The sequence below is a fragment of the Typopeltis vanoorti genome, chromosome 11, assembly GCF_054136105.1.
Source record: "Typopeltis vanoorti isolate ZY-2024b chromosome 11, IOZ_Tvanoo_1.0, whole genome shotgun sequence".
In the NCBI taxonomy this organism is placed as follows: domain Eukaryota; kingdom Metazoa; phylum Arthropoda; class Arachnida; order Uropygi; family Thelyphonidae; genus Typopeltis; species Typopeltis vanoorti.
Genome location: NC_143559.1, coordinates 76,073,040 through 76,085,344, shown reverse-complemented (window position 1 = coordinate 76,085,344; position 12,305 = coordinate 76,073,040). Strand labels below are relative to the sequence as shown.

At 36.6% G+C, this 12,305-nt stretch overlaps 1 protein-coding gene across 1 annotated transcript in view; it reads right to left on the bottom strand.

The window, feature by feature from the left end:
- Nucleotides 1–1,234: 1,234 nt before the first annotated feature.
- The window catches only part of RabX5 (RAS oncogene family member RabX5), a 118,971-nt gene continuing 107,900 nt past the window's right edge, over nt 1,235–12,305 (bottom strand). The window contains exon 10 of the mRNA XM_090400092.1: nt 1,235–1,526. Coding sequence (XP_090256218.1) covers nt 1,468–1,526 — 59 coding nt within the window. The 3' untranslated portion in view covers nt 1,235–1,467. The remainder of the gene's footprint in view (nt 1,527–12,305) is intronic.

Below are 12,305 nucleotides of genomic sequence, written 5' to 3'. Positions count from 1 at the left end.
CTGTCAGTTTATAGAAAACCCACGAATACAAGACGTTATTTACACTTCAGCTCCTCCCACCACATTTCTCAAAAACTCAGCATTGTACATATGCTAAAGAAGAGAGCTGTCTGGATTACAACAGACCAAAACAATCTCCAAGACGAATTAGCACTGATATCCAACAACCTCATATTGAATGGCTACCCCTGGAGACTTGTTAAAAGATTCTGTTCTCTGATCCACCACAAAGACAACAAGAAGACACTCAATATATTACCACAATCGTCATTCCATACGTGGGGACAGTCTCTAACAAGGTTGCTAAACTCCTCAAACCACATAAAATAAGAGTGACCTTTAAACCTAAAGATACAATTTGAAAACTCTTAAGATCTCCAAAAGACTTCCATCCTCTCTTTAAATATGCTGGAGTTTACAATATCCTATGCTCGTGCGGTTTAAGTTATATCGGCCAAACTTCAAGAAGCCTTGAGATAAGACAGAAAGAACACATCAGATATGTCAAAAACAACAGACAAGATATATCAGGCTTATCTTCCCATTTCTCCAGAATCAACCATGTCATTGAGTGGGATAAAAGCTGTACTCCTTACATAGAAGAGGATTACCGCTCTCGTATTTTTAAATAAGCCACTACAGTCGCCCGTAGAAAATCTTAATAGGAACCAAGGTTTAATCTTATCCGAGATCTGGAAGACCCTAATCAGATCTCTAAACACGCAAGAAATGAACTTTAGTACCAACTATAAAACGTTCCTAAACAACAAGTGAAATCATGTACGTGCCACACGTGTATTGCACACATTCAGTGTTGTTTTGTAATTTATAATTATAATTTTGTTAATGTCTAGTCTGTAACATGTTTTTTTAGCTTTAGTTCCTATCAGTCCTGTACCCTGAAGATGCCAACAGTTCAAGTTGGTGAAACTAGTTGGTATTAAATAGTTTTTTCTCAGATACTTGATCTGAGATAGTCAATTTACATAGTCTCTGTGGTCAAGAAAAAATATTGTTTAATATGCAGTAATAAATTTTCAATATTTGACTTCAGTACATTGTTAAAAGAATTTTGCAATGTGCAGGATTAAAAGATGAGCACAAAATGTAATGCATTTTTTATCTTTTAATATTAAAATTAAATTTTTTTTTTAAATTTAAAAGAGATTTTTTTCTTTATGCTAGTGAATGCTTAAATTTATGTTATTACTTTAATAAACATACAGCTGAGATATTAGTTGTGAGTATTTAAAATTATGAAAAATAATTCATAATAGAGATTCAGCTTTTTTTGTCAATATTTTAAAAATATCACAAAGTATACACACACACACATATATGTAGTGACCAAACATAAATACTAAAAACAGCAACATGTAAAAAAATACATATTTTCAGTTCCAAATTTTGAATATAAAAGATATCAAATACACATCTACTTATTAGATAACAACCAAAGGATATTTTCTAGCAGCGACCGGCACATTTATGCTTTTTCCTTCCTAGTTCATATGTATCTTCCAGTTCTTCAAGCGAGAGGGAAAAAAGTATTTGCATAAGATATAGATTGTTACAGTTTTACAAGATATATAAAACATTATGATAAAGATGGAAAATAATGGTTTCTGAATTTTTATATGTAGGATTTATTGTCAGGATTCTTTATTAATTCTTAATTTTTATTTACATAATTATCTTTTGCAACTTTTTCTACAGGTTAAAAATAATACTTGCTTCTGAATACTCTTTCAGCAGGTACAAATGAATTGCACAGTTAAGCATTCAATACTATTTTAGTTACCATTTTTCGTATATGTCACAAAAGTGAGAAATTAATATGCTGACACTGCTCAATAAATCAAGCAGTGTCAGAATGATGGTAGAAAAATCCCAACAGGAATGCAGTCAGGAATACATATCCATACTCAAAAAAGACATCAAAAATCTGAAATGCGGAAAGACAGCTGGAGTAGAAGAAATTCAGCTAGAAATGTTCAAATATAGAGGTATAAAAGGATGCAATGCATAATTAGGTCTGGTCAGAGTCGAATTCCAGATGATTGGAGCATAGTGTTCATAGTACTCATCTATAAAAATGGAAATAAAACTAATGTAAGAATTACAGAGGTATTTCCTTACTGAGTGTACCTGATAACATTTATGCAAGCATAATTGGGAAAACAGCTAGGAAAAATTGTGGAAGGGAAGCTTGTGAAGAACAAGCAAGATTCAGGCCAAATAGAGGTTGTCAGGATCAGATTTTCAGTTTAAGACAAATAGTTGAGAAATCTTGAGAATATACCCAGAATTTGCATTTAAGTTTTGTCATTATCATCATCATAATCAAGTTCCTGCCATGTACCCTCAAGGGGGTGTACAGCATATGATAGTACTACATGAAAAAAATTACATCATTACTAACTTCCTATCTACAATTTTCCTCCAAATCAGTCTGTTACTTGTCAAGACTCCAACATTATCAGATCTTATATTTCTATCGTCTAAGGCACTTTGTACCGTATCAATCCACCTGTATCTTGGTCTTCCTCTGGGTCATTTTGCTGCCAACCTGGCAGAGAACACTTGTTTTGCTAATCTTTCTTCACAATTCTGTTTAAGTGACCATACCACCTGAGATTAGCTCTGATAACGCATTCCTGGATGTTGACAATGTCAAGTTCTTTCCTAATATCCTCGTTTTTAATATGATATCGTCATTGATGCCATCTGTTCATGCCTCTAATCTTTCTCAGGACTCTCATATCTGCAGTCTCTAGTCTTTGGTCAAGTGTTTTACTTCTGACCCAGCTCTCAGATCCATAAGTTAAAATTGGTTTGAACACTGTCTTGTATACAGCTAATTTAGTGTTCCGACTAATTTCTCTCTTATTCCATATGAATTTATTCAATTGACTTCCTACCATACCAGCTTTGTTGATTCTGTTGTCTATTTCCATATTTAATTTACCATCTTCACTAAAAATCATGCCTAAGTAGCTGAAATGTTTTACTTGTTCCACAGGTTCTCCATTCACAACACAGTTGACCTTTTCAATGATTCTGCCTATTTTCATTGTCTTTGTCTTTTTATTGCTGACCTTCATACCATATCTATTACAACAGTTATTCAATTTAGTCAGAGAATCTTGCAGACTTGTAGCGGATTTATTTAGAAGTATAAGATCATCCGCATAAATCAAGTCGCTTGGTGTCGCACGGATTAGATCGTCGGCTTGTCGAGAGCTCCTGAAAAGATCAGTATTATTTTGTGTTAACATTAGATATTTTACCAGAATTTTAAGTAGTATTGTTTGCTTTTTGTTTCTTGGTGTGTCTGTGCAATTTTTGCGTGTTTTCTGTTATTTTAATTATTATTTTTAAGAAAAGATAGCGTACACATGGCACCGATAAAGAAAAAAATGGCGGCCAGGTCACCATGCTTGCTTAAGAGTTTGATGTAAAAGAATTTATGCAATGTGCTGTCTGTGAGATGTATGCCTTGCGAAGAGCGGTAGGAGTCTGGTTAGAAAGTGATAGTGGAGTTAATATGTGTAGAAAGTGTAAAGAGAATGAGGACTTCAAGCGTGTTTCGTGTATCGAGACTGATATCGTTAACGGTAGTCAGAATGTAGAAAATGGCGGTGTACTAGAGAATTGCGTGGTAGTGCCAGATATGTGTGAGAGCGTCGCTGAAAGTGTAAATGAAGGTAGAAACACCGAAGGAATGGATGATTTGATCGATAATGAAAATGGTGAGATAAATGAGAGTAGCAAAATTGCCCGTTTAAATGGCGCGATACACAGAGCCAAACGACAACTGGAGCGTATGCAAAAATGTGTGTTGAACGTACCGACAAATAACCGGCGGAAGTCTGTGACGGCAAATAATAGAATGTACGTAAACGTCAATAAAATGAAGGAGCGAGTGCTGTATGGGGATTCGCTATTAAGAGGCGTAATAATTGAGAGTTTAACGAAGTCGTACCAGCCGGGTGCGAACATAAAGGACGTCAGCGAATCTATTTGACTGCAAAAACAGGGGGTGAAAGAGATGATAATAGTGGCAGGAACGAATGATTTGAAAGAGGACAAAATGGAAATGATAGAGGATGTGAGGGAGTTGTTTGAGGTAGCAAAAGAGAAGAGTGAGAGAGTTAGGATGGTGAGTATCTTACCGCGGTATGACAGCGAAGTGTTTAGAAGGAGGGCCATAATTGCCAATGACTTTATGCGTGGGTTATGCATGGAGAGTGGTGTGGAATTTGTGGATGTGTGGAATGAGTTCGATGGGCGAAAGGACTTATATAAGATGGATGGGTTACATTTGAATGGAGTTGGTGTACGGAGACTTGAAAGAGTGTTGATGAATGATGTGGAAGTGGATGTACAGACTCAGGGAAACTAGATTTATTAAGAGGGGGGGAGTAGATATGCAGACTTTAGGGGGGGCAGTTAAGTGTATGAATGAGTATATTATGCCCGGGCGAGTACGACGGACAACAAATCAGAATGGGATAATTAGTATAAGGAATCAAAGTAGGGATGGGACAAATGGGCTTCTGCGATTCATGTACACTAATGCCAGGAGTATTAGGAACAAGAAGGAAGAGTTTTTGGCCATGGTTGGCACTTCCAGGCCACAGGTTGTCGGTATTAGTGAAACATGGCTGACAGAAGATGATAAAGCTAGTGGGATTGAATGCGATGGGTATAGCGTGTTCAGGAGTGACAGGGTGAATAAAAAGGGGGGAGGAGTGTTATTGATGATAGCTGATGAGCTTCAGCCAAGGAGTATAGAAGTTGAACTGCAGGATGGGGAAAAAAGCACATTTGAGGCTGTTTGGTGTGAGATACAATCTAGCAGAACAAAATATACAATTGGGTGCTGCTATAGACCGGGTGATGGAGTGGATGGTGGGAATAGTATGCATAAGCAAATAGAAGAAATGAATGGAAGGAGGGTAATTATTATGGGTGATTTCAATTATGGTAACATTGACTGGAAAGAGGAGAGGGCACATGGGAGGAAGGAATTGGATTTTATGCAGTTATTAAGGGACAACTATCTACGGCAACATGTATTGGAAAATACCAGGGGGCAGAGAGTGCTGGACCTAGTAATTGCAACTGAGAATGTAGCTGTAATGAACATGACCATGTTGCCACCAATTGGTGAGAGTGACCATAAGGTCATGACTTGGGAGGTGGCTAAAGGAGTCGAATTTACAATTAAGACAGGGTATATGTGGAATTACTGGGCTGGTAAATATGACAAGCTTAGGTGTGTGCTTGGCTCAATGCCATGGCATGTAAAACTGCAAGGGCTGGATGTTGATGGTGCATGGGAGGTGGTTAAGAACTGTTTGCAGGAGGCAATGGTTGACTGTATACCAAGAGTCCGAATAATAAATCAGATAGGGGTTAAATAGATGAATAACACTATTAAGCTTGAGCTGCAAAAAAAGAAACAATTGTGGAGGGAATTTAAGGAGAAGGGTGACCATCAGGTGCATGAACAGTATAAAGCTCAGGCCAGGATGGTAACAAGGGTGGTAAGAAAAGCAAAAGCAGATTACGAAAGGAAATTGGCCATGCAGGCTAAAGAGAATCCCAAACAGTTTTTTCAATATGTTGCAAGTAAAAGGAAAAATGCTCATGGTAGAATGATCTTAAAAAATGCTGAGGGTAGGGAGGTAACCGAATCAGTCGATATAGTGGAATTACTGAGTGAGCACTTTGCAAGAGTATATCATCCAGGTGGTGGCTTTGCGGAAATGGAGGAACCAACAGCTTATACTGGAATTGTGATGAATGAGGTAGAGGTAACTAGTCTATTACAGAACCTCAATGTCAATACATCTGTGGGATTGGATGGTATACCAGCTCGTGTCGTACGTGAAGCGGCCAAAGAATTGTCAGTGCCCTTGACCATTATGTTTAATTTGAGCCTCAGGACTGGGTCAGTCCCAAGGGGGTGGAAAGAGGGGAAAATAGTTCCACTGCACAAAGGTGGTTCCAAGGCTGCTGTTGAAAATTACCGGCCAATCAGCATAACAGGAATCATTATCAAGGTCTTAGAGAAAATAGTCAAGAGGAAAATACAAGATTGGATAGAAGAAAATGGGATACTGTATCGGGGACAGCATGGTTTTGTGAAGGGTAGGTCATGCCTCAGTAACTTGCTCACGTATTATAACACAGTGACGGCTGAACTGGATAAGGGTAATGGGTTTACAGTGATTCTGCTGGACCTTGCTAAGGCCTTTGACAGGATACCACATGGAATTCTAATCAGTAAATTGCAGCATATGAGAATGGACATAGGGTTGGTGAGATGGATAGGAGGGTGGTTGACGGAGAGATATCAGAGTGGTTTACTCAGGAGTAGAGTCCACAAGACGGCCTGTGACTAGTGGTGTACCACAAGGATCTGTTCTTGGACCACTGCTGTTTAATTTGTTCATAAATGATATAGGAAAGGATCTGAGAGGAACAGTTCATTTGTTTGCGGATGATGCGAAGTTGGGTAGGGCAATAGTGAATGCAGATGACGTCAAAATTTTGCAGGATGATTTGGATAGATTGGAGGTCTGGGCTAGGGAGAATGGATGTCAATTTAATGTGGCAAAATGTAAGGTTATGCATTTTGGGGTGAAAAGATGGGAGGCAGTTTACTGCATTGGTGGAACCGTGCTCCAGGAAATTGATGAGGCACGAGATTTAGGAGTGTTGGTGGATAAGGAATTGAAATTTAGGGGACACATTGCAAAAGTGGCCAAATCAGCTCATCAAATCACTTGGTTGCTGAAGAATACGTTGACAAGCAGAGACAAGCAGGTTATTGTTCCTCTGTATCGAGCCTTGATAAGACCTCATCTCGACTACTGTGCTCAGATTTGGTCACCTAGGTTTCTTCTTGATGGGGAGGAGGTGGAGAGGATCCAGAGGCGAGTGACCAAGATGATAGCAGGTCTGTGGAATGAACCTTATGAGAACAGGTTGAGGATTTGTGGGTTGCAAAAATTGGTTGATAGGCGGAGGAGGGGAGATATGATTGAGACATTCAAATTACTGAAGGGTTTCTATAAAATTAATTCAGAAGATATTTTTGAGAACAGGGCTGGTTGTGGGAGGACTAGGGGACATCCATGGAAATTGGGAAAAAGTGTGGTTAGTAAAGGTGTTAGAGCTGGGTTCTTTACTTTTAGAGTAGTGAATGAGTGGAATGCGCTCCCTGAGTCTGTGGTGGATACTGTGACAGTGAATGAGTTTAAGGCGAGGTATGATAGATACTGTATGAATGTCGAATAGTTGTGATGAAAATGATTTGGGGCCTCCCTCGATGAGTCTAATGACTCCCTGGAGTTGCCCGTAATAATAATAATAATAATAATAATAAAGCAAAGAGCTGACATTAACATCTACAATTTCGATATCATGTTTAATACCACTTTCCTTCATAATGTGATCCATATAGATAATGAATAACAGTGGGGATAATGATAATGTACATCCTTGTCTCACACCAGATTTAACATTAAACCATCTTCCTGTACTTCCTTCAATTCTAACTGCTGACTTACAACTCAAATAAAGACTTAAGTATTGCTTGATATAATACCCCATTGACACCATATAACTGTAGCGTATTGAATAGCTTCACTCTTGGCACCTTGTTATATGCCTTTTCCAAATCGACAAAACTTAAATACAGATCTTTGTTATATTCCCATGATTACTCCACTATTTGTCGTAAAGTGAAGATCTGATCCTGACAGCCTCTATTTGACCTGAATCCAGCTTGTTCTTCACCAAGCTTTTCTTCCACAATTCTTCTCAACCGTTTCTCAGGTATACTTGCATATATCTTACCAGGAACACTCAGTAATGAAATGTCTCTAATTCTCAGATTCAGTTTTATTATTCCTTTTTATATATGGGTACTATGAGAGTTCTACTCCAATCATTTGAAATTCGTCCCTCTGTCCAGGCCTTCTGAACTATACAGTGCAGTCAATGTACGACTTTTATACCTACATACTTGAGTATTTCTGGTTGAATATCATCTACTCCTCCTGCCTTTCCATATTTCAAGCCTTTGATGGCTTTTTTTCTACTTCAAGTATGGATATGCATTCCTGACTGCATGCCTGGTGAGTGTTTTTTTTACCACTGTACTGTCACCAGTGCTTGTTTCATTTAGCAGTTTTTCAAAGTAATTACTCCAAGGATATCTTTTTCTCCCTTTTGCATGTCACCTTTATCATCTCTAACTCCTTTTATAGCACTCTTTCTTCCATTCCTAAGCTTCTTCAATAACCTCCAGAATATTTTGCACCTTCTTGATATTTATTTTCTATATTCTTGCCAAAGTCTTCCCATGACTTTTGTTTAGCTAGTTTTACACAGTGTTTAGCATTCTTGCATTTGTCTCTATATTCTCTAAGAGCACAAGCTGACTTATTTGACAGGAACTTTTGATATGTTTTCTTCTTTTCCTTCACTGTCTCTTTAACTTTTCTGATTTTTTTTATCCTTGCAGACAAACTCACCACATGCCTCTCTAGTTGAGTCAATCAGGGCTTTCTTCAAGGCTTGCCACTGAATCTCCAAGGTTTGATTCCTGTTCTCAAACTGTTTCATTTTTTCTTCAATAATCTTTGTGTATTTTAGTCTACAGTCCACATCTGAGAGCTGCTCAACTTTTATTCGCTTTAAAACTTTCTTACCTGTCATTCTTTTCAATATGAAATTCAATTTTATCCTGCTCAAGACTAAATAGTGATCACTTCCAATTTCAAATCCTCTGTACACTCTGGTGTCTTGCACCAGGGAGAAAACATCACTATCAACAATAACATAGTCAATGAGACTTTTCTTATCCCTTGCCTCTTCTCTCCATGTGAATTTGTGTGCACATTTGATGTTGGAACATGGTGTTAGTAATAACCAGTATAATTTAGTTAGTAATAATGGGCCCACAGAAGATTCTACTGAGGTAGAAGTGGAGGAATCTTTTGAGGCTTTAGAGAAAGCAACTGACACAATGAAGAAAAAAAAGTTGGTTCCTTGTTGCAGATCTAAATAGCAGAGTAGGAAATGATTGTCAGACATACAAAAATATTTTGAGAAAATTTGGAGAAAGGAGTAAAGCTAATAATATTGGCAAATACCTGTCGGATTTCTGCTCAGGACATGGACTGGTTATTACTAACACCATGTTCCAATATAAAAATGTGCACAAATTTACATGGAGAGAAGAGGCAAGGAATAAGAAAAGTCTCATTGACTATGTTATTGTTGATAGTGATGTTTTCTCCCTTGTGCAGGACACCAGAGTAAACAGAGGATTTGAAATTGGAAGTGATCACCATTTAGTCTTGAGCAGGATAAAATCGAATTTCATATTGAAAAGAAGAACATGTAAGAAAGTTTTAAAGCAAATAAAAGCTGAGCAGCTCTCAGATGTGAACAGTCAACTGAAATACACCAACATTATTCAAGAAAAAGTGAAAAAGTTTGAGAACAGGAACCAAACCTTGGAGATTCAGTAGCAAGCCTTAACATTGAATGATTCAGCCAGAGAGGCATGTGGTGAGGTTGTCTGCAAGGACAGAAAAATCTGAACTCCATGGTAGACACAGGAAGTTAAAGAGGCAGTGAAGGAAAAGAAGAAAGCATATCAAAAGTTCCTGGCAAATAAGTCAGCTTGTGTTCTTAGAGACAAATATAAGAAAGCTAAACACTGTGTAAAACTAGCTAAACAAAAGTTCTTATTTTTAGAGGAACCTGTGGCATAGTATAATTATTAAAAACAACACGTAAGTCCACATTAATAAATTTAATTAATAAATAAGGTAGATAGTGTTACAAACAGATAGGAATAGAATACAAGTAACAAACAATCGGTGGATCACCTATTAAAATACAATGTTGTCGCGAGCTAAGAAATGAAAGAAATTAATAAATAATTAATATTTAAGATAATTAGTTTTTTAATGATTACATAAAATAAAAGTCTCCCAGATCGAGAGAGAGAAACCGTTCTGTGGAAAAAAGAATTAAAGAACATCAATATTATATTGATTACAACAAACCTCAGAAGTCTGGTCTAGCACAACACAGTATTACCACTACCCATAATATCCAGTGGAATAAAACTATTCTCCTTCATAGATGCAGGTTCAAATATGAACGTCTCTTTAAAGAAAGTTGTGAAGCTATTTTACACCGACCGAATTTAAATAGAAATGATCGTCTCTCTCTCTCTCTCTCGAAGATCTGGGAGATTTTTATTTTATGTAATCATTAAAAAACTAATTATCTTAAATATTAATTATTTATTAATTTCTTTCATTTCCTAGCTCACAACAACATTGTATTTTAATAGGTGATCCACCGAATGTTCGTTACTTGTATTCTATTCCTATCTGTTTGTAACACTGAAGATGTGCTATTAGTTTTAGTACGAAATATCTACCTTATTTATTAATTAAAGTTATTACTGTGGACTTACATGTTGTTTTTAATAATAAACAAAAGTCGTGGGAAGTCTGGTAAGAACATACAAAATAAATATCAAGAAGGTGATAAGATATTCTGGAGATTGTTGAAGAAGCTCAGAAATGGAGGAAAGAGTGCTGTAAAAGGAATTAGAGATGATAAAGGTGATATGAAAATTGGAGAAAAAGATACCCTTGTATGGAGTAATTACTTCGAAAAATTGCTAAATGAAACGAAGCAGTGATAGCACAGTGGTAAAAAAAAACCACCAAACAGGCATATATATCTATACTTGAAGTAGAAAAGCCATCAAAAGCTTAAAATGTGGAAAGGCAGCAGGAGCAGATGATATTCAACCAGAAATGCTCAGGTATAGAGGTATAAAAGTGTTTCAGTGGCAGCACTACACCTTGTCATATGCTTTTTGCAGGTCTACAAAACTTAAATACAGATCTTTGTTATATTACCATGATTTTTCAACTATTTGTCATATAGTGAAAATCTGATCCTGATGGCCTCTATTAGGCCTGAATCCAGCGTGTTCTTCACCAAACTTCCCTTCCACAATTTTTCTCAACTGTTTCTCAAGTTTACTTGCATAAATCTTACCAGGAACACTTAGTAGGGAAATACCTCTGTAATCTCACATTCAGTTTTATTTCCCTTTTTGTATATGGGTACTATGAGAGCTCTACTCCAATTATCTGGAATTCGTCCCTCTGTCTAGCCCTTCTAAACGAATGCCATATGATTAGAGTGGAGCTCTCATAATAACTGCTGTAATAAATTTAATATGAAAATCAGTAATAACAAGAGAGACAGACAATGAAAATAGGCAGAAACACTGAAAATATCAACCATTGTGAATGGAGAACCTATAGAACAAGTAAAACATTTCAGTTACTTAGGCACGATTTTTAGTGAAAATGGTAAATTAAATATGGACATAGACAACAAAATCAATAAAGCTGGTATGGTAGGAAGTCAACTGAATAAATTTATGTGGAATAAGAGAGAAATTAGCCAAAACACTAAATTAGCTGTATACAAGACAGTGTTCAAATCAATTTTAACTTATGGATCTGAGAGCTGGGTTAGAAATAAAAAGATTTGACCAAAGACTACAGATATGAGAATCCTGAGAAAGATTAGAGGTATGAACAGATGGCATCAATGGCAATATTATATTAAAAATGAGGATATTAGGAAAGAACTTGACATTGTCAGCATCCAGGAATGGGTTAGCAGAGCTAATCTCAGGTGATATAGTCAATTAAACAGAATGGGAGAGAAAAGACTCAGAGGAAGACCAAGATATAGGTGGATTGGTACAGTAAAAAGTGTCTTAGAAGATAGAAATATAAGATCTGATAATGTTGGAGTCTTGATAGGTAACAGATTGATTTGGAGGAAATTTGTGGATGGGAAGTTAATAATGATGTCAATTCTTCATGTAGTACTATTATACTATCCTGTACACTCCTTGAGGGTACATGACAGGAATTTGATGATGATCTTTCTTGTGGTTATATCAGTTGCTTTAATATCATTTTTGTTCTAGGTGTTTATCTGAATTTTTCTGCCACCCCACTCATAAACTGAATAATTTTTATAATAAATTTGGTATGAAAATCAGCAACGAAAATAGGCAGAAACATTAAAATCCCGAATGGTGAACCTATAGAACAAGTTCAGCTATTTAGTGGCAATTTTTAATGAAGATGGTAAATTGAATAGACAACAGAATTAATAAAGCTGGTATGGTGGGAAGTGAGTTGAATAAATTTATATGGAATAAGAAA